The sequence below is a fragment of the Corvus hawaiiensis genome, chromosome 3 (genome assembly GCF_020740725.1).
Source record: "Corvus hawaiiensis isolate bCorHaw1 chromosome 3, bCorHaw1.pri.cur, whole genome shotgun sequence".
Lineage (NCBI taxonomy): Eukaryota > Metazoa > Chordata > Aves > Passeriformes > Corvidae > Corvus > Corvus hawaiiensis.
Window position 1 is genome coordinate 104,637,633 of NC_063215.1, and position 21,917 is coordinate 104,659,549.

The 21,917-nt window shown below is 48.2% G+C and overlaps 1 protein-coding gene and 1 long non-coding RNA gene across 3 annotated transcripts in view; one reads left to right on the forward strand and one right to left on the reverse strand.

Annotated features, from left to right (window-relative positions):
- Positions 1 to 4,405: 4,405 nt before the first annotated feature.
- On the reverse strand, positions 4,406 to 14,388 carry LOC125324128. Its single transcript, XR_007202826.1, has 4 exons — positions 14,068 to 14,388; positions 13,151 to 13,256; positions 8,405 to 8,589; positions 4,406 to 7,799 (listed from the first exon to the last, which is right to left on the reverse strand). It is a non-coding gene; the product is annotated as an uncharacterized LOC125324128 (long non-coding RNA).
- Positions 14,389 to 14,532: 144 nt separating this feature from the next.
- Positions 14,533 to 21,917, forward strand: part of ITPKB (inositol-trisphosphate 3-kinase B) — a 67,613-nt gene continuing 60,228 nt past the window's right edge. Inside the window, exons 1-2 of one of the 2 annotated variants that reach the window (XM_048299700.1) lie at positions 14,533 to 15,018; positions 16,398 to 17,490. In XM_048299700.1, coding sequence (XP_048155657.1) covers positions 16,561 to 17,490 — 930 coding nt within the window. In that variant the 5' untranslated portion in view covers positions 14,533 to 15,018; positions 16,398 to 16,560. Of the gene's footprint in view, positions 15,019 to 16,245; positions 17,491 to 21,917 lie in introns of those variants that run through there. The other variant, XM_048299701.1, reaches the window with a different exon arrangement.

Here is a 21,917-nt window from a genome sequence, read left to right on the forward strand (position 1 = left end):
GCCAGCTAGAAAAGAGTTATTATTGTGCGGTGAAGTATCAGATGGAGTTGGACACCAACCAGGGCCTGTCTGCAGTGTCGTGGTGATAGGGGATCATTCTTCTCCACAGAAGCTGCTCCTACCACAGGCTGCATGTCTGTACTTCTCCTCAGGCAGCCTTCCTTCAAACCAGGGTTTGGTGAGAGTACATCAGGTGCTCTGTTTTTTACACCACTTCCAGGTTCGTGGCAGGTGATGTAATCTCTCTTGAAATAGGAGTGATAATAGAAGAGTACCAAAAAAATCCAGAGGAGACAAGTTAGTTGTCATCATTTCCAAACAAAGCTATGATAACTAATCATTTGATTAAAAAAAAAGATAAAGATGGATATTAAAAAGGCCTCGTAGGGGCATTTTAAATCTATAATTGAGGCTGAATAAAATGGTACAATACAGCTCTGTTAAGTCATAATCCTCCTTGTGTTTTTGTCATTTGGGAGCAGAGAAATGTAGAATTTTCCAAAGCATAAAAATGGATGTAGAAACACAAATATTAGTTGTTTTCAGCCACTTCAGTGTGAAATGAATTTATAGGTACTAAGATGATACTAATATGTATCTTGTCAGCATTCGGCAGATGCCATGAGAAAATTAAAATTTTTGGTATGGCAAGATACAGATCAAGGATGAAAAAAGCACAATATGATGACATTATATTTCCACTTCCTGGGCTTAAAGTAATCAGAAATAACCAAAACTTATTTTTTCAGTATTTCTGCTGCTAAGAAATACTGCGTCAAGATTTGCTGAGAATAACCAGAGAGACAAAATCAGGACATTCCCTACCACCCTCATCGCCTACCTTGTAAAGGCTTACTGCATATGTACCTACATCTGTCCTACCAGACATTCTGAGAGTTATTTCATGTGCAAAGGAACTGATTTACTTTGCCAAAAGCTCAACCTGCTGCTGCTACTGCTTGAAGTTTGTCACATGAGGCAGATACTGGAGAATCCCTTTCCATTTTGCTGAATCCATGAAGACTAAGCTGAAAAATGAACATTTCCATGGACTCAGTTGCAAATATTTGCAGAAATTCTCTCCTTCCCAGCACTTTATTTTTGAAGAATCCTTCAGCAACCATTCTGCAGTTTCCAGCATCACCCTACCAAATTGACTGGAACCAATTGCTTCCAACAAATTTCCAAAGTTTCTTCAGGAAGAAGAGGGATGAAAAACTTTGTCAGAGCTCTCCTCAAAAAAATTAGCACCTATGACCATGGCCCAGGGTTGATCTGGCAAAACTTGATCAGCTTTTTCTTCTAGTAGAGGCACAAAAGGAGCAGCAGCAGCAGCAGCAGCTTTTCTATCACATACTGAAGGGACAAGAGAAGTTGAGACTGCCAAGTCAACTGTTGTCTGGAACAGAAACTCAAAATGTTTCTGAGGAGGAAGGCTCCATTTTCAATCTATATTCTCAGTTTGACTAAAATCTCCAGCTGTGGCCCTTTACCTGACCAGCCAGGCCTTGTCCTGCTAGACAAGATGCAACATGAGAAGCAGTGGTGCCAGCTGCCAGGGGACCCCAACTGATAGTTCTCAAATGTCACCACAACACCCATGATCACATCACAGCGTGGCCTCTGTCTTTTGGCAAAAATGAAGCAGAGGCAGAAGAAGTTGCTAAATCACAGTGGTTGTTTTTCATTTATAAAGCTGCAGATGTTTTGAGCCAAGGGTCAGGAAGCAAATAAAGCTGTGTTTGCATTTCATAAGTCCTGAAAGGTTGCTGCTGCATCCAGTTGTCTCTGGGAGCTGGTCCCACAGGAGGATGAGGAAAAGTGTTAGGAGTAGCAGTGCCCCAAACTTGAACTTTTTCAGCTGGGCACCTTTCACCCATGCAGAAATGTTTGTACACTTTTTGTTCTTGAGGCGAAGCTCCTGCTTCACTGCCTGGGCAAAGAGCTTTGAGCAGCAGGGCTGGGGCTGCAGCTACTGCCTGACTGCTGTGCTTGTGGGGCTGCTTCTCCTCGAGGCATGGCTTCCCCTTCTCCATGTGGCTCCCTGACTGGCACCTCCTGGCCTCCTTTACGTACCTACGGGTTCTCCAGCTAAAAGACGTGATGTTAAAAGAAAACAGAAATCTGTTTTCTGTGTCTCTCCATTTCTCTGTAGAATAACCCAGCTCTGTGGTTTCATTAGCACTGCTTCAGGTACTGAGGTGATGCTCTCAACTTCCAGCAGTGTCTCAGTGGCTGCTCCATAAGATTAACTGTGAATAAAAGGTTACCTGAGTACATTTTCAAATTTAAATAAACAGGAGCTACTCATGCCAGCCCTTTCTTGGGTGGGTTTCATGTGCCTTTATTTGATATTTATCCTTCAGGAACCCAAACAGCAAAACCAATGATGCTCCACTGTGCTTTTAGATTCAACCCTCTCTGCAAGACTGCATGTCTTTCAGTAAAGGAAAAATTTGATTCAATGCCTGCAGGAGTCAGTGCTTCTCTTCCCTTCAGCATTTGGGTCTGACTCCATGAGTTTTATGAAACACTAACAGCAGCGTGAGGACAAGAGATGTGAGCCCAAGAAGTACTGGAATAGTATGGGCAGAGCTAATAAAAGCTGGGAGTTTGGGCAGAGCAAGAAGGGTTTCCTTGAGCTGCCTGAAACCCATGGAAGGCCTGGCTCAGATAGCCACACAGAGCAAATTGTCTGGACTTTGCTGTTCACCTGCAGGGAGATGGAAAACAAAGGCTGCCCATGTGGCAGGGCCAAGCTGAGCTGAGGCAGCTGCAGATAAATTACTACAACAAGAGCTCAGACAGTAAAAGAACAGCCAGTCACAGGACAAGTACAAGTAACGTACCCAGTGTCTTGGCTTCACTGAACTTCATCATGCAAATGTAACCATGAGAAAACAGGAATGAGGAAAAAGGCTTCAGCTATTTTTGTCAGTCCTTCTCTGTAAATACAAGAGCCAAGGCCATCAATGCAGTCCTGAGACCCCAGGGTGGTCCTGGCTTGGGCTTGTGGACAAGAAAACCCTTATTGCTTTCTCTGCTGCTGCTTCCCTGCACTGTGTTGGGCATCAGTTCTCTCTCCATTGCTCTCCATTTTCTGATTTGTGCCATGGGCAGGACTGGCCTCCCCACTGCCCAATGCTCGGAGCTCTTCCATCTGCAGAGAGTTACCTATTCATTCATCCTGTTTACATTGCATCAGCTTGTTAAAAGAAAGGCTGGTCCAGTATGCTTACCTTAAATGTGGATGGAAAAAATGATATCTGGAAACTGATTTGAATTCAGCATATTATTTAGCACCTTGTATGTAAATCCTTGCTTTCGATCTCTGAATAGTACAAGTGAAAATAGGAAATGTGGAAAAAAGTACTTCCTCAGAAGCAGAAGGGATTTTGAACTGAATTCTGGAAGAGAGAACTTGATAAGTTTCTGTCCCAGAGACAGATGAATTTCTAATTTGGGTGTACAGTGTAAGACCTGATCTGTAGCCTATTCAAATCAGTAGGTATTTTTCTTTGGACATAACAGGCTAACATATGCAGACTATAATTTGTGTTTCTAGCTACAGTTGTTAGCCTTTTGGGGGTTTTTCATGGATTATCTAAGTGACAGAGAAAGAGCCAAGACTTATTTCAGGTGGGATATAATCAACTTTATGTGAGTCTTCCCAGGGATTGATCTGGTTTATTATTCTGCTTATTTCAAATGTAAGCAAAATTAATTAGAGGCTTTCAAATCCTGCTGGTGCTCAGAATTGCTGCAATAATTTTGCACTTATTGATGAAAAGCTTCCATAATTTTAAATGCTTAAGCATATCAACATAAAATATTTGACTGTAAGCTCATCCTTCTGTAATGATTTGGAAAACTGAGTGCTGTAATAGCTATTCCAGATTCATTTGCCAGCAATACAGCTAATGTCTCAATTAAACCAAATCAACCAAAACTCATCAACATTTATGCTCACGAGTGTGTTATGCACACTTTGAAATGTTTGAAAATGAAAATTATTCCAAAACCAACCCGTCAGGACTACCCTTCTAAAGACAGCATTTATCATTGAGAGCAGGTTAGACCACGTGTGGGCTTTTTAAACCAGTACTTTGTTTGAGACAGAACTTGACAAACCCCCTGAAGTTTTTAGATAATTCAAGGCCCAACCTTCCCTTTTTACAACTTACTGTACCAGGCAAATGGTAATATTCACCCCAAGGAAAAAAAAAACCCTCTGAAAATCATTTAAGCATTAGGAGTGGGAGAGCATAATTTTGAGGGAAAAAGATGAATGTCATTAATCAGGTTTTTAACAGAAAATGAAGTGCAGTGCTGACTTCAGGCATTATCTATCTCTGGTAAACCTGGTAGATGACATCTCTTAACAACTGCCAAGCAAATTTCATCAACAGAAAATTGTCCTGCACTCTTCCTGCAAGGATCATCATCCTTTTTCTGGATGTCTGGAAGCTGAGACACATTTTGTTTTCATGTAAATGCAATTGAAATGTGTGTTCATATTGACAGCCTGCATCTGAGGGACTCCAAACTCCTTCCATCCATCTTCCATCTAAAATGAAAATCTATTTGTTCAATTACCTTAGGACATGGAAGCTGCCCCAGCACTACTTTCCCTCTAAAGGAAAAGGGATGAATCCCTCTTTTGTCAGGCCTGTAAGGACTCCCCTGGTCCTTGCAGTATATTTTTCTTGGATGCATTGCAACTGTAGGTGCTACTAAGTGTCTCGCCAAGGAAGTAAAGTTTTCCATCACAGAGCAAACAAGTTGGGAATATGGGAAAACAGAGTCAAGGAGTGTTACATTTCTGTGGAGAGACTCAGCTGGCCACCAGCCAGCAAAGCCATCACTGCAGCTGTTTAGTTAAAAAAGAGAGAAATGTAATATTTGATGACAATCTAATGTCAAAGTCCATGACATCACCTGCCTCCAGCTGCTGATTAATCATGTGAAAGAAATTAGTTTGGACATGAAAGAGTGTGAATCTAACTACTGGGACAAATAACTGTGTTCAGAAAGGAAGGAGGAGGAAAGAACTTAGAAAGTGTTTGGTCAAACGGTTTCTTTTAGAACAGCCCCAACCCCGATTCTCTCTGTCCCTGTAAAATTTGCTACTAAATCCTCATGGTCTGATTTCACTCCTCTAAGATTCAGTCTTTTCGCTTCCATGGAATTATTACAGGTTTCTCCATGAGCAGAACTGTCCATCAGCTTGATGGACTGGAGGTGAGAAAAAGGCATGGAGGGAACATTAAACCACTGACAAATTCGCAGTTTCAGTGAGGCCGAGCAGTGAAAGAGTCACTGGTGTGTGTCTCAAGAATTTTGGGAAGGCTTTCTAGGGCACTTACCACTTCCAGTAACATGGACATTTTGTCTCTCATTCTCCTTAGCTCAGCTTTCAGAAGTGTTCCTAAGAGTTCACAGGACTTGTGTATACTTGTCACTTTCCATCCAGTTGATTTCCCTGGGAGAGGATGGGAATGTGACAGTGCAGGTAGTTCAGGGCTTTCACGTTAGGAGTTGGGAAGTGTTAGAGGCCATGTAAAAATCTCTGCAGGTGAGATCACTGTTTAGGCAGTAAATCTGATGGCTGGCCTTTTCTTAGTTGTTAGAGTTCATCTCCTCCTCTCTAGTGGTCTCAAGAGTGCAAAGGAAAGCCTTCTGCAGCAAAATGGAAGCTGACTTGTAGAAGACCAAAGTTTCACCTGTTATTCTGAAGTCCCTTCCAGTGTCCCTCCAGCAACTATAATGGAATGACATCCAGGGGAGAGCTGGGCCCAGCTTATTGAGCAGTGCAGTGAGGATGAACTCCATTCTCTGGTTCATCACTGATGCCCCACTTTCTAGATTGCTAAGGCAGCCTCCAACTGTCTTTCTTGGAGGTTTCATGTCTGAGCACACTCGTGATGTTTCCTCCAAAATCAGGGCCCTGCCTAACTCAACAGCCTCACATAGGATCTGTTCCTGCAAATAATCCAAATTTCCACTTGTCTAACTTCAAAGTCTGTTCCATCCACTGTAATAAATCTCAGCCTGCTCCATTTTCCTCTTCATCTCTCTTTGAAACAATTGAAATGGCAGATCATTCCCCAATGACCACTGTGGCTGGTGACGCAAATGGCACCTCACTGGATCCAGTAAGTCTTGTTCAGCCCCATCCATCATCTTAACAGGGAAGAAGAGATGTTAGGCAAACTGTCTCTTAATGAAAGATAGGGCTGTAAAAAAGGAAAATATTTCATTGTTTCAACAATTTGTTCCTTTTAGGAAATGCCACATATGTAAAACAGAACGAAACAAAGTGGTTGGGTTTTTTTTGTTGTGTTTTGTTTGTTTTTGTTTTAACATAAAACATTTGCAATCCAGTCTAAAAAAATGATCTTGAGAAGACTTAAAGAAATTTGCTTGTGTAGCTAAGGAATGAAATTAGTGTCTCTGCCAAGTGATGGGTGTTTCCAGGATACTGTGTCTCCTACCAGAAAGGGTTATTCCAAGGCATTTCTCTGGCAGCTTTTATTAATCTCCGTCTCTCTGAGCCAGAAGACAGGAAGATGTCAGACATCTGTGCTCTTGCACTGTTCCCGTTTTCCTATTCAGGACAAGGCTGTCCTCAGCCAGTGAGAGAGAACGTAAAGGAACTGGCAAAGCTCAAACATTTTGTCAAAGGGAGACACATTTTTAAAGTTAATCCTTAGTGCTCTGTCCGGGTGCTCTCTTCCCGCTCCTCATAAAACAGTCCTGAAGAAAAACAGTTTCAGTCTGTTCCCAGCGGAGAGAAGATCACGACAGCTGCCAGCTTTTCCAGTGCCTCCAGCTGGGGGTGCAGGCTGTGTCCACAAAGGGTGAAGAGACATCAAAGAAGCCACCATCTCTGAAGGCAAAGCTTCCCACCTGGCACTGGAACCAGCAGAGCCTCACCAGCTCTCCTGGTCCTCCCATTTCCATGCTCTTTCTGTCCAGGCAGGTGTCTCTCTGTCCCACTTGCCAGACAAGTCCTGCTCTTCTCAAACAGCAGAAGCCCGTGGGCAGAGTGGCTGGATGTGGGTGCAGGCCCGGCTGGAGGGAGCCATGGGAGATCCCCACCAGGGAGCAGCTGAGCCTCTTTGTTGTGCCCCTCTGCAGCTCCATCTTCTGCCAGCTCTGCATGGCTCAGGCCAGCCTGAAGTCCTACTTAATCCAGTCTGGAATGCTGCTGTCAAGGATTGTGGGAGAATCTGGTTCAGACATCAAGGGCTACAGGCCCTATAGCTGTGCCCAGAAAGGAGGAGAGCAAAGAATGGAAAAGCAGCGAAGAACAAGTGGGAAGTGAACACAGCATTTCTGCTGAGGACATGCAGGCCCCACATCTCTCCTCGTCTGTACTTGCTTTTGCATCTCATTCAGTTACTTAGGCAAAGAGGTGAATTCTCCTGGGAAGAAAAGACCAGCCAGCTGGAACTCTGTGGTGTCAGTCCCCATCCAGCAGGAAGTAGGGAGAAAATACATAACATTTAGGAATCATTAATGCTGCAGTTTAGCTCATCAGCCCCCATTCAGCAAGATAGGAAATGCATGGTTAATACCTCTCCTCTGGGCCAGTTCTTCATCTTCCCCAGCTGTAGTGTGTTTTTAGTGTCCTAATTTCAAGCAGCCAGACCATGAACTATCTTTCACCTTTTGCAAAGGAAAAGAAGGATGGGGAACCGCTCCCTTGGAGCACAGAGAGTCGTGAATAGTGGCAAACTTCATGGCAGTGAGAGGGACCATCCCAGCTCTCAACATCTGTCTTCTTACTCAGGCACCTAAACATGGGTTTAAATTTCTCAGTTTAGTTGCACAGAAGTGAAAACTCCAGTTCTAGTGTTGCCTGGTATTCGAGAGCTCACGGCAGTGGAGTGGGAAATGCCAGTGACCTGAAACTCTGCAGTGGTGACTTAGAAATCTTAGACAAGTGCCCTCTCAGAGAGAAATAACTCTGCTGATCCAGGAGCAACCTGGAAATACCTGAGGGAGGAAGAAGGGCAGCACAAAAGGGAGGCTTGTCCTGGGCATATCAACCAGAGGAGGTAGAAGCCCAGCAAGGGAAACTGCGTTGCATTGCTCAATTTGCTGCTTAAATCCAGAGCTGGGGAGGCAGCTCAGAGAGCAGTTCACAGCTCCAGGAGGGGATGTCTCCAGAGTGCTCCAAGAGTGGTTATCTCCAGAGCTGGGGCAAGGGGCTGCAGGGAGATAAGGCTCTGACTAGTGTTAGCTGGAGCTGGAGAAGCTGCTCTTGGTGCTATTAAAGTGCCCCCTCATTATGCCTGGGCATATTTGTGTGCATGGATGTATGTATAGAAACTTGTGACACTTCGGAAAATATCCTAGGTGGACATGTGTGCTGTTTTTCTGTAAGGGCTTTACTTACCTCTAGCTGTTCAGAGGACAAGCGTGATCCAGCATGCAGATCTCAGTCTTTCTGGGAAAGATGTTCTTGCTTGAAGCAATTTTATGTGCAAGGACTGGTGTTTTCCAGTAACTGCTATAACACAGCTGCTTTTCAGGGTCAGGGTCTGCTGACCTTTGCGATTTGTTGCATAGCAATGAACAGTGCTGCATACAGAAAACAGCACAGATAATACTCTGCTGTCTGGCAACATCATTTAGGAATATTTTCATAACTATTGCTTTAGATATTTAAAATTATGAAGACTCGACCTAGACCTGCTGGTTTATTTAACTGTGCTGCACTCATTCAAAGTTCAGCTTTTTTTCCTTTCACAGGCATAGGAACAAAGATAAACATCTGTCCATTATAGCAGTATTATGGTAAATCTTTAAACTATATTATTATACCACGAGCAAAACTAGATTCCTAGAGAAAACCAAAATGCTTTATTTTAAATTAAATGGCTACAGCTCAGTATGAGCTTTAAAATTATTAATCATGTCTTCTTCAGTGCCCTCTCTCTCCCAGTTTTTCAAAACACAGATATCACTCATTGCAGAGTGGAAACTTGGACAGCATTTCTTGTGATTCCATGCTCATCTCATCCCTAAAAGGTGCAGTAGAATCTCACAGCCCCTTCATGTACTACTGATTCCAAAAAAGTCTATGTGACACACACTGCTTACTTGGAAAACAGCTTCTTTTTCCTGCTGTGATCATAGCTATCTCAAATAAATGAAAAGCTGCTCAATTCTGGCTGTGTGTTCACAGTCTAGCAGAGTAACTGTGGCCCATGAATAGGAAAAACGTCTTCAGATAACGAAGCAGTACTGGAGTTCTAATTGTTTTATCTACTCAGCCACAGACCTGGGTACAACTTTCAGTGGCCTCAAGCCCCAGTGGGGAAGGATTCCCCTTTATGGTTTTAGTTTTACTGAACCTCAGTAAAACTCGACAATACTTACTTGATGTGCTCCTACTGCCTGTAGTTTGGTCTGTGCAAAAAAAAGGAAACATTTATGCTGAATCATGGGTTAGTCCCCAAACATGCACATATGTTTATACTCCTATTATCTGCAAATAGCAGCTGTGAGCCAAAGTGCCCATGTAAAGCCCTGCTGCAGCACAGAGGACCACAGCTGTGACACACACCACCTGCAAAGCAGGGCTCTTCCCTGGCATCCAGAAAAAACAGGAAGGGTGGCATTGAAACAGCTGGCTATACCCAGACATAAAACCAGGCTTTCACATCAGACCTTCACATCTTCACCCTGGAGAGTTTACTAGCTGAGGGAAAGGTACCACAGCCATATATGCATTGCAACAAGAGGAAATGTCATATCCTGTGCTTGTTCAAGAGTTCCTAAACATTCTTGCCTGTAGTGTGTGTATATAACTCCTTGTTAGAGTAATGCACTATGCATAATATTTTCCATATATACATCTTAGCCTCTTGAGCTCTGTAACAGTTCTCCAAAGTCCTTCTGCAAATCCTGAAGCCTGTGAGGCAAACTGACGTCCTTAGTTCAGCGCTAAAGCTCTGCATATGTGTGCTGGGCATGGATGCATGGGATGTATGCATCCCTTCCTTCAAGGCTCCCAGGTGTGTGACCTTCAGGCAGGTCAGACACAAAGTCCCCAGGAGACACAGGATGTCTCAATCCATCCTGCCTGTTCTGCAGGTGGGCAATCGCCTCATTGCTCAGGCCCCACAGCGCAGCAGGGGCAGAGCCCAGAACGGATCACAGAGATCTTTGGCTGCCTTTCCTGGCTGTGCCAAGCTGTAGGTCTCGGTGCAGCACAGGGCGAGGTGCAGCCAGGAATGCGTGGAGGAGGCTCCCAGGGAACAAAACTGGTTCCTTTGTGCTCTGGGTGGCTGTACAAGCTCAGGCAGATGTAGGTGCAGTACACAGGCTGCCCTAAATCACAGTGACTTGCTACAGGTGCCTTTGCAGAGCCCTGTGTTCTTGTTGCCTGAACAGGAGCTGGCACAGAGAATATTAACCAGTCACTGCTTAATTCTGCCCTTATATATGTTCCTGTGGGATAGTGGGAAACTAGCAAGTGACTGGGTAACCCAGCTCCGAGGTCACTGAGAGCTGGGAAAACCAGCTTCTTTCTGACCTGTTTTACCATGGAAGAAAGGCAAAAAGGCTGATGCAAGATAAGCATCCAGAGGCCTTTTCTCAGGCCTCTGTTTCTCCTGCCAGCCCAGACAGGGCAGATGTGTGCCGTGCCTGTGACAGCCACCTGCCTGAACAGAGACAATTCTCAGCACATAATTCAGTGTTGTATTTTCACTTGTGTCTTCTGTGGCTCTTTTTCTTGTAAAATATTAGCCAGATTTATTTTCTGTCATGCTGGCATGGACACAAAATCAATATGTTGACTGTAGAATTATTCTGTATTTATCCATTTATTTCTGTATTTTACATAAGTCTAAGATTCAACTCACTGGTGAGGAAATGCTGTCAGATACTGACTTCCACTGCAAGGATGCTGACGGTCCTTCTGATGCTGGATGGGATGAACAGTGACAGTTTAGACAACTCATCTTTGAAACACAGGGAAGGCTGTCTTGCCCAACCAGTCCAAAACTTGACAGGGAGTAATAATTTTAAAAATGAATCTTATAATAAAGGAAGAATGGATGGAGGAGGGTACTTGAGGATTGTAGTTGCTTTTTGATTAAATTGTTGCGATTTTTGTTTTGTTTTTACAAAACAAAAATGGATTGACGTTAAGTAGATTTTGGTCCGTTCTGTCCTGTTCTAGCTTTATAATGCAGCCTACACCATATTAATTATGGGTCTTCAAGGATTCAAGTGATTATAACGACCAGTATCTACCATGCAAGTGTTCTCCCCTCTCCACAGAAGGAGGTATTTCTGCAGTACAGGATCTTGTTTCAGTAGGTGTTTTGAATTTGGGGGTTTTTTGCCTGTTACTGTGATTTGGATTGGGGAAAAGGTTCTTCTTCAATTCAGTACGTGTGGACCAGGACCTCAACTCCACAGGAAGAGGGTGTATAAAATAGCAAAGGACCGTTCTACTTGTGCTTGAGAGGGTCACCAGCACTGTACTGGTCTGCCAGGGTTCCCTGGGCCTTGGAGAGCTGTGTGTGGGAGCAGGCTTGGACAACACTCAAAGCAAAACGTTAGCTAAAGGCCGAGAGGAGTAAAACAGCCTTGGCTGTATTGTTCGCTTTTGCTGTCCAGCAATTGCTTCCTGTGCAGCTGATCTCCGCTCCTGCCCAAACAGCCCTCTCATCTGGCTCCACTGGGCATAGGGGCTCCTGCTCCCACTGGTAGCCAAACGTCCGGTTCCTCCCACTGGATCCCACACGGCAGGGCTGTCCCATTGCTCCTACAAAAAGCCACCTCCCCGCGGTGATCAGCAGCCCCGGGCCCGAGGGCACAGCAGCTGTAGCCCAGCTGAGCCACCCATGCTGCTCATGGGGCACAGCGAGCACATTCGCGACAACTATTTTTACATGAAATATGATAATTAACGTATCTGCCTTCACAGAGGTGCTGGGAGGCCACTGACTTTGACAGCTGTGGTATTTCTTTCCCTAGATGCCTCTAGCCAGTGTGTCAGTGGAAGATGTTACACAGTTATGACAGCTCCATGCCCTTCTCTAAGTGTCTGTCCTCACTTTATTTCAGACTAAATACATTCTGCAGTGGGTATATGCCCTTCCTAAGTGGAAGATCCTGTTCATTTTAATGGCTCCACTCCCCTGAATAAGGACAAGACAAAAGTTGCCTGGATCAACTGTTTGCCCTAACCCAGCCTGTTTCAGTATCCTCAAGCACTGTAATGATTTTCTTTGGAAGCAGGAAGTATAAATTCAAATGAAGAACACAGCTTAAGGAGAAGCAAGATCTTTTAACACCCAACACTGGAGTTTTACTTGAAGAATATACACTGAGATTGCAAGAGAGTCAGAGTGGAATGATCTTTTTGTTCTCTTTGTCCAGCACCTAAGGCAACATTGCCAAAGCCACAGAGAAGGCTCTGCAGCAACATCAAGTAACTACAGCAGTGCTAGTGCCCAGAGTCTGTGTCTGTGAAAGCAACTTTTTTCTTGCTTCCATCCTTGTCCCTGAATTGGACTAGCAACCTGTATCATTTGTGTTTTCCATTTAGGCTAACCTCAAACACTTGGTTTCCACTTGATTGGAAACAAGTGTGCTGAAAGCTGTCTGCTCTTTCTTCACTACACAATGTGGACTGCTGCCTGGCTCCGGTCTGGAAACAATTATTTCCCTCATGTACCTACTGGTTCTGAACAGTCAAAGACTTATCCCTACACTTTCTTTTCCTCTATGCACTTTTATTCGCTGCTTCCTTTATAAAGAAAAGATTATCATTGTATGTAATGCCCAAAAAGCAGTTTTAGCAATGTTCCGTGACAAAATTGCTGCCACGTTTTAAGGCCAGGTCTCCCTTAGGGAGTTTTGTATCTGTAAATGTGCCACAACAAATTCGCCACACCTTTGTCCTGTTCTGATAGGATGAATTTTTGATGGTGCTTGAATTTGTGGGACTTTTAGAAAGGGTGGGACTTCAGGTACACATTGTGGTTACAGTGGTGTAAATATTCTTCAATAACCCCAAAGAATGTTCAAAACATCCACACACAGATGTGCAGTAATGCTTCCAAGAATTTGCAGATGCTACCAGCATAGCATAGTGCAGCTGTTTAAAAAAAGATCATACCTGTTTATCTGCCTGTGTTCCTGGATTTATTCTTTCTTTCAAATGTTCCTACTTTTCGACGTGTGTATGCAGACACGAGGGAATGCGAGCAATGGATGACCAGAATCTGCAGGTATTTGCACACGAGGGTAAGCTTATGCCATGAATAGTACCATTATACTCATCAGGGTCACTTTTCTCAGAGAGATTGATCTCATTCTTTATTTCACAAAGACTAGTTCCCAACTAAGCGCAGACTGTGAGGAAATGAATTGGAGTGGAAAGAGTCTATAAATTTCTTTTCCTGCACTGAATTCAAAATAGCGTTTCTCTTACTGGAAAAACAAATATAAGCTCATTTTGGGTGTCTCTGTCTGCCTGCCTGTGGGACTGGCAGTCCACACCTTCTGCCAATTCGGAGACCTCTCTACCCCCGTTTATGCTCTAGAGGTTATGTCTTAATTACAGAAAATCTGATCTGCTGTGACATCAATTTCCCTCTTTAGGGGAAATTCCTAGCTGTGAAATCCTAGCAGAGGCAAATTGCTGTTCTTTTTTCTTTTTCTTTTTTTTTTTCCCTTTGGCCAGTCCAAACCAACCCCAAAACTGCCATCTGGATTTGACCTTGACTACTGCTTTGAGAGTGAATCGGAGAGCCTGCTCTCCTAAAGTGCTGACGTACAGACAACTATTTCCAATGAGTTATCTTGATACAGAACTCAGGCTGTATCACAGCCAAGAGCCTGCTTCTCCTGCCAAGCAGGACCCAAGCCTGGGGGCTGCAGGAGCTGAGGAAGTGCTGTGTCCCTCCATGAATCAAAAAGGATGGACAGTATCCTGAAGGAGCTAGCCGCAGCCCTGCCTAAACCTGGGGCAACACCACAGCAAGTCAATGTGCCAACAACCCTCTCCACAGAGAGGTGTGGGGGTCATCTTACCTCCCTTGGGATGTGCTCACGAAACGTGACAGGGAGGGCTTGGCGCCAGCCTTGGGCTTCTGTGAATGACCAACATGCTGAGAAGCAGCAGGACTGAGCCGTGGTGCCTGGGGAAGGGGGATGCCGGGGGAAATGGCTGGGTTAGTCGGTGCCTTCGAGCCGGGTGCCTGGGGAGGTGGGTGGCCTTTAGCTCCGCGTTCCTGGCGCTGCCGGCACCACCCTGTGCCTTGACCGCTGTGCCCGGGGAGGAACAGAGCGGCCAGCAGCGCTGGGAGGCCGGGATGCGGAGGCGAGGCGGGGGATGTCCCCCCGCGCGGGCGGTGCCGGGGCTGACCCGCGGCTCTGCCGGGCCCCGCATCGCACGCCGCGGCCGCGGGTGGAAAATGCCTCGTGTATCTTGAACCCACAGCCCAGCCGCCACAGCACGGCGGCGGTGGATTTTTTTTTTCTTAGTTAACAATGGAAACTTTTTTTTTTCAGTATTTCCCTCCAGCCTGAGCCGAGCGAGAAGAGAAAAAAAAAAAAAAACTTGTTCCGCTGAGTTCAACCCCAGACAGGCTCACAACTTCCTTCCTGCTCTCCTACCCCCTCCCTCCGCTCTCCTCCTCCTCCTCGCCGCTCCTCTCCCTCGCCTCCTCCTCCTCCTCCTCCTCCTGCTCTCTCCGCCTTTCCAGCCACACCGGGAGCGGGCGCCGGGGCCGCGGCGCGGAGCTGCCCGGAGCGCGGAGCTGCCCGGAGCGCGGAGCCGCCCGCGCAGCCTTGGCCGCCGAGGCGCGGAGGGGCAGAGCCCGGCGTGGCCGCCCCCCCGCGGGGCGAGGAGAGGCGCTCGGAGCCGCGGAGGGAGCGGGACTCCCGGCGAGCCCCGGGCGATGGTTTCGGCAGCGCCCCGCGGCCGCCGGCGGGCGCTGCCTGGCGGCGCGCACTGAGCGCGGGCGCGGATCCCGACCCCAGGTAAGCGGCGGTGCGGGGGGGGGTCGCGGCCGCCCCTCTGCCGGGGGATCCCCGGCAGCCGTGCCGGGGGCGGTGCCCCGCGGGGAGGAAGGGGCGAGTTGGGGGCAGGCAGAGGGGCAGGGTGCTGCCCCGGGGCCGAGCGGGCTGTCCTGCGCCCAAAGTCTGGCTGAGCAGCTTGGGCCGGTGCTCGCTTTCGTACCGGAGCCTGAGTGCTGGGAGCGTTGCTGTGCCGGGGATCCCTGCAAAGAGTGGCTGCCCGCGCTGCCTGGGCTCTGCTGAGCCTCGCATTGCCTCCAAGCAGTGCCTGAAGGGATGGGAAGCCCTTTGGTCATACCGTCAGTTGGGACTGCGCTTAGACCTGGGGGCATTTACCTGCCGGGAGCCTCACAGGAGGACGAACAGCTACCACTGATAGCATCACACACAAGTGCTTCCAGAGGCATGTACACCCATAGCCAGAGTTAGCGCACTGTGTGTAAACAAGTCTGTACTCCCATGTGGGCAGTGTGTTTGTGCAGATCTCAGGGGTTCCCATGCCCCAGCACGGGATGGGGAGTGCAACTCCAGTGGCACACAGCGCAAACAGACATGACGGAAGGCACACTGAAGTGCACAGGGTCACAGAGAGCCACCTGTGAAAGCAGCGTCTCTCTCACGCGCGTACACAGCCACACACTGGCCAGAACAAACAGCACTGCACACCTCTGCATGTGGGGTCCGGGCTGTGACTTGGGGGGGTAGTTGCAGCGTTCAATGTCCCAGACGACAGATGTGCACAGGGGATACACATTTAGCCAAGGCGTTCATGAAGATGTGCAAAGCCGTGTTGTTGCACATGGTTAAGTTAGGGGACTAACTTAAGACGTGGCCCTATACCGTACAAAACTGTGCAAGCAGGGAGTCTTCCTGTGTATCATACAACAGAAATCCATTCCTGAGACTTGGTCTTGCTATAGGTGACAGACTTGAAGGTGACAAATTTGAGTTGTTTGGAGTTTTTATCTTCCTTTAGAAAATGTCAGGGTTTGGGGCGAACACTTGAAAGCTGCCAACTTTCAGTTCACACCAGCTATTCAGTTGCGGGAATGGCTGCTGGCTGTGTGTCCTCTCGGACATTGCTGCTGCAGCTGTTTCGATAGGCAACCTGGAGAGGGGGCAGGGAAGGCAGGGAAGAGGGGAAACAGCCCCAAACCTGGCTTCCCCTTCGCTTAGGTCGTTCTGATGACCAGGGTGGCCCGTGTCCCCACGGGTGGCACACTGGGGATGCACGCAGGTGGGAGGGGCATACGGGAAGGGAAGAGTCTGGCACGCTGTGTGCCCAGCTGGATGGTGAGCTAAGGGAGGGCACAGAGCTACTCCCACTGCTTCTCTCTCCTCAGCTGTCCCGTTTTATGGAGCTGCGGGCCAGGGCCAGCCCAGCTCCCCTTTTTCCTGCTGGCGATGCTGCTGGTCCCGTCGTGGAGAGACCCTGGGCAGCCCCCCAGAGCCTGAGTGCCGAGGCGGCAGTGGTGACGGCCCCCCTGTGCTCCCCGGCTGACTACTATGGCTGTGTACTGCTATGCGCTCAATAGCTTGGTGATGATGAATAGCAACAGCGAGGTGACAAGCGGCAGGAGCAAGACGCCGCCTCCTCCCGGACAAGTGCTGCCCAGGGGTCCGGAGACACCCGGCAGCTGCCGCTCGCTCCCTGTCTTCAGCCCGGCCCCGGTGCCGCCAGGCTCCCCGCGCTGTGGCCCCACTTTCCTCTTCCCACCACTTGAGGAGCCCCTGCGGCAGCCGGGTAGTCCCGGGGGGCGGCGGGGCAGCCGAGGCGAAGAGGGACAGCCAGGACCCCCCATGGCACGTCAGCTTCAACGGGAGCTGCACAATGTGCAGGTGAACCAGAAAGTGGGGCTCTTCGAGGCACACATCCAGGCACACAGCTCTGCTCTCCAGCCACCCCGGAGCCCCCAGCTAGCCCGGCCCCATCCAGCCAGCCCCACGGCGCCAGTGGTGGCACTTGGAACTGGACCCCGGCTGCGAGCCCACGGGGAGAGCAAGGCCCCTGATGCTGGTGGGGTGCAGGTTTGTCTGAGCACTGCAGAGCCCTCCAGGAGCCCACTCACTCCAGCAGTGATGGTGGTCCCAGCTGCAGGGCAGGCAGAGAGCAGCAGCCCCCTGGAGCAGTCAGGGCCTGCACCACGGCAAGAGGAGGTGGTGGTGGCCCCCACAGGACTTAAGGGCCAGCACCCAGCCATTGGCGGAAGCATCCCTGCCGTCATCGTCACGGACCTGGGGGGCCCGGAGGAGGAGGCGGGCGCCGTGCCCCCTGGCAGCCTGCCCGTCCGGAAGCTCTCATCATCCTCAGCATCTTCCACTGGCTTCTCCTCGTCCTGGGAGGAGTCCGAGGAGGACATCTCCAGTGACCCCGAGCGCACCCTGGACCAGACCCCAGCCTTCCTGCAGACCCTGGACCAGCAGAAGCCCCGAGTGGTGAGTCTTGCACCAGCCCTGGTGAGGTGGGGTGAGGGGTGGGGGCATCCCCGCTCCAAGGCACAGCTGCAGCAGGAGGGCAGAGGTCTGATGCAGCAGAGTTCTGCAGAGAAACTTTACATGTGCTCAGTGGTGCTTGCTGTCCCTCACATGAAAAGCTTTCAGACTTGGGAGAGGAGTTCCTAGTCAGAAAATCCTCACACAAGGGAGTAGTGGTACCTGTTTCATTGTGCACAGTCCTTGCAGAGCTTCCCTGGTGCTGCAAAGCTGCCTGCCAGCATGCTTAAAATACATCCATGGACTGCAGCCTTCTGCTGACATGTGGTTATGAGCTTCAGTTTTATCTCAGCACAGCTTCCCTGGGTGCTGGAGGTTTCCCATGGTTTACATGAGCCTGAGGGAGAATTTATTTCCTCCCTGCAGTTGAAACTGTGTGGGCCAACTGTCTGTTCAGGTTTACACCGATGCCCATCACCACAGCGTCTCTGTGTCTCTCACACAGAATCAAAATTCTCTAGAATTTCTGGTAATTCCCCTTTTGAATAAAACTTCTTGCTTGTGGGGTGTCTTATATTTTAGGTAAGTGTATTTTTATGAGGTATTTATATTAAGTTCATTTATTTCAGGATCTTTGTTGTGGAGCTGGTTGTGAGGCTTCAGGCGAGAGAAAGCATCAGTGTTGTGTTACCCTTAGACAAGAAAGGTCTCAGAGAGGAGAGCTCTGAGGCGTTCTCCAAAGGCATGGGATAGTCATGGGATTTGTTGTGTCACTAGAGGAGTTCATTCCATGTCTGAGTGCATCCCACAGAGCGTGCTTTGCTCTGAGCTGTCACACCAGTTATCCAGAGGGCTTGGAACCACTTTAATCCAGTGCAGGGCACCCATCACAAGGTTCTCCAAACCAACACATGGTCTCTCCTATCATCCAGCTCTGAGACATTACATTGATTTGAGTCTAGCACTGGAGCCTCCCACTGACAAACCCTGAAACATGCAGGACAACCCAGTGGCTCCTTAGTTTAAATAAAGGCCCATCAACTTTCAGTGATGTGTTTCACTGTGTTTAACTTCCTGTAGACACATGGTAGTGAAACTCTTGCTAAACTCAATGACACAAGGAAAACTAGTTCAGAGAAACATCTAAGTGCAGGCATCAAATTTGGAAGAACTGAGACTGTGGTTTGTAAAACACTCAGCAGGCTGAAATAAGTATCTTTTCTTTTGTACTGCTTTTGTCCTATTCCAAGAATCCAGGCTCAGTTCTGCTCAGGATGGAGCAGCAGCTGAGTAAAAGCAGTTAATGGAGTTACTAGTCTGTAGTTCATCGTGTTTGCAGACAGTTTTGTGTTTTGGGGCTCTCAACTGATGAATCAGCTTGTTCCCTTTAGGAGCTGCTACAATCCCTCTGCTGATTAAATTCTGCTGATTTTATGTGCATGAGCTGTAGTAATCTCTGCTCCATTCTCTGCGTTAATGACTGTTCCTAGTGCCAGATCCCACTGATTTGCTGCTGAAAACAGTTCATTGATGGGCAGAAGCATGCCTGATGCTCCTGTGGAAAGCTTCCTGGAGCCTCAAGCTGAGTCTGCACAACCTCCTATGGCCTCCAGTGAGCTCAGCCAGGCTAGTGGCTCGGCAGTGAACAGGCAAGGCTCCTTTGTAGTGCTAAAAGGTCTGGATGAGAGCGAGCTCCGATCAGGTCTAAGATCAGAGCAGCTGCTGGGCTCCATGGGACTACTCAGGCTAAAGGAGAGGAAGATCTGGTCCAAAATACGTCAGGCAGCCTGTGGAGGTGCACTCGATTTTGTGTTTCAGTGCTGGGGTCTCAGCAGGAACAGCGAGGCTAATTTGCAATGATACTTTCCACTGGGCTCCACAGGTCCCATGCAGGGCTGATCACTGACTTTGGCAGGTTGTAGTCAACTTCTCAGCAGGACCATGTGCAAATGCCCAGTAATTCAAAACTGATTCATATAAATAACACCCAACTTTGTGTACTGGCTGGCAATATCTTGTAAATCCTTAACGACAGCAGAAGGCAGCTACTGAAGGAGTGTCAGGTTGCACACTCATTTGTTTTCATGAACTCAGTATTTCCTTTTAACAATGCACACGGTCTGGAAATGAGTTGTGTAATGAGGGAGAATGTGTGAGAAGCTCTCTCCACAACTCGTGCTTTTAGTCAAATCTTAGGAGACCTCAGCCGAGGGAAACCAACAAGGTGCCTCTGGGTTGAGTAGATCAACCCTGGGCTGGCAGAGAGCCCTGCCCGTCTGCGCTGGGTGCTGCTGGCGCAGGGGAGGTGCTTGTACCTGGAGCAGAGGTAATGACGAGCGGCAGGGAAGCAGCTCTTGCTGCAGATACAGCCTGTGCAGCACATCTCACATAGCATGTTTACAGATTTGATAAACAGCAGGCCTGCTCCTGCCCTTCCTTTCTGGAGGCCGTCTGGCTTAGCAGATCTGTTAGGGATGTCCGGCTGTCTATTGTAGTTCCTCCTGACATACTGGGGAAACAGGCAGATCCCTCCAGCTGGCATGGACTCGTCCTCCATTTGTACTGCAGGTAGGAAACTTTGTTTGTGTTCAGGCCTGAAAATTGGCCAGTAAGAAAAGGATGTTGCCAAGTGAAAGGGAGGGAGGTATTGTGGCTGCATTTTTGGACACCGTGACCTGGAGCAGCTCTGTGACTGAAACGGGCTCTGCCTCTGTTTGACACAGTTTGCTCAGTGCTTTCCCTGTCCCTGGAGTGCTCTGGTGATCACTGGGCTGCACAGCACCGGGGAACAGTGACACTGCCATGGTGGCAGATTTGTGAAGTGCAGTGACAGTAAGAGCAACGTGACGTTTTGCTGTTGTCTCATTGCAAATCCACTTACGGCCTGAGTAAACTTCCACGTAAGGGCTTTTGCAGCTGTGGCTTTCCCCGGGCTGTGGGCTGCTGCCAGAGAAACCCCACGCTTGTTTATTGATGCTTGCAAGGTCTCAGAGACACTCGAGCGATTACACTTCTTGGGCTGTGTGGGAGGGACGGGCTGTCCAGGCAGCGTGTTGGGATGGGGACACTGTGGTTTGGAAATGCCGCAGGGGAGTACTCTCTGCACCCCCCCTGTGACCAACACGGGCAGTTTGGGGAAGGAACTGATGCCTCTGCTCACCAACCACCTGAGGCAGGAGGATGCAGCGACTGTTGGAAGGCACCTGCCTCCGTCACTGTCTCTCATGCTGAGGGGGAGAATTTCTCCCTTCCTGGCCGATCACACAGGTTGGGTGTGTAGGGGAGTGGGAAGGTGCTCCTTTGTTCCAGGTTCTGAGTGGCACAGGTAGCCTGAAATGGCAGCCCAGCCTCCTGAGGAGATTTCACACCTAAAATAAGATACATTCTAGCTGGGACTCCTGCTGACTTCTTGACTGGAAAAACAGCAGTGTGAGTTTTGATGTTTTGATGAGAGACTCTGTTGACTCTTCTCAAGGGAGAGCTGATAACCAGGGTGTACTCTGCAGCAGGAGGCTTGTCCCGCTCTTGGAAGCTGGCTGTGCCCCTTAAGCGAAAGATACTCCAAAGCTGGTCATTAGTGAGTCCTTGTCAGTGACCTAAATTCCCCAGTTTGTCAACTCCTCGGCAACTAGAGACAAAGCAACAGACAAGTGGGGGGAAAGGCAGAAATTGTGCAAGCAAGCATGTACTATAGAAAAATCACATGTCAGGGGGGAAAAGAACTCCTTCCTGGAAAAACAATGCAAGACACTGCAGTGTTCCTCTCCCTGGCTTTCCCACGAGGATGTACAGCAGAATAGTAATCAAGGGACTTGGTACACTGTGAAACTTCTGCTCCTTTCAGCAGGCCGGGTAGATTTCTCAGAATTAAGAGACTTCCATTAACCTGTGCGAAATGGCAAGAACTTTTGGACAAAGCCAATGGCAGTGGTGATGACAGGCATTCTTTCAATTGATTTATTTGTTTGACTCACAAAGGGCTGTTAGTGCAGTCCTGAAAGGAGCCAAGTTTAGATAGGGTTAGTGTCAGCCAAGGGCCTCTGGGACCTTTGCTTGTTTCTGTTTGAGATGTTCCAAGGCATAAGCTGACAACAGGGGTCCTGATTTGTTCCTATAAAACTCAATCAAAATAAATATGCTTTCATTCCCTTTCCAAGCTGTTGCTGTGATCAGGAAGTCTCCTTGTAACAAAAACCACGACCACATGGCTATGGTGATACATGCAATATATCTGTGAATATATATCTTTATGCCAACTGTGTTTATGTGTTTTACTGCTTACTCCCACTGTGTTTGTCTTAAAAGCTCCTAAGCTTGTGAGCTTGTGAGTGGTATCTCTGATTTAGTATCAATATAATGTCTGGTGTATTAGGGCCCTGCTGGCTTACTCAGAAGAGCGACTGTTCTTTTAGTAATGCACATCATTGACC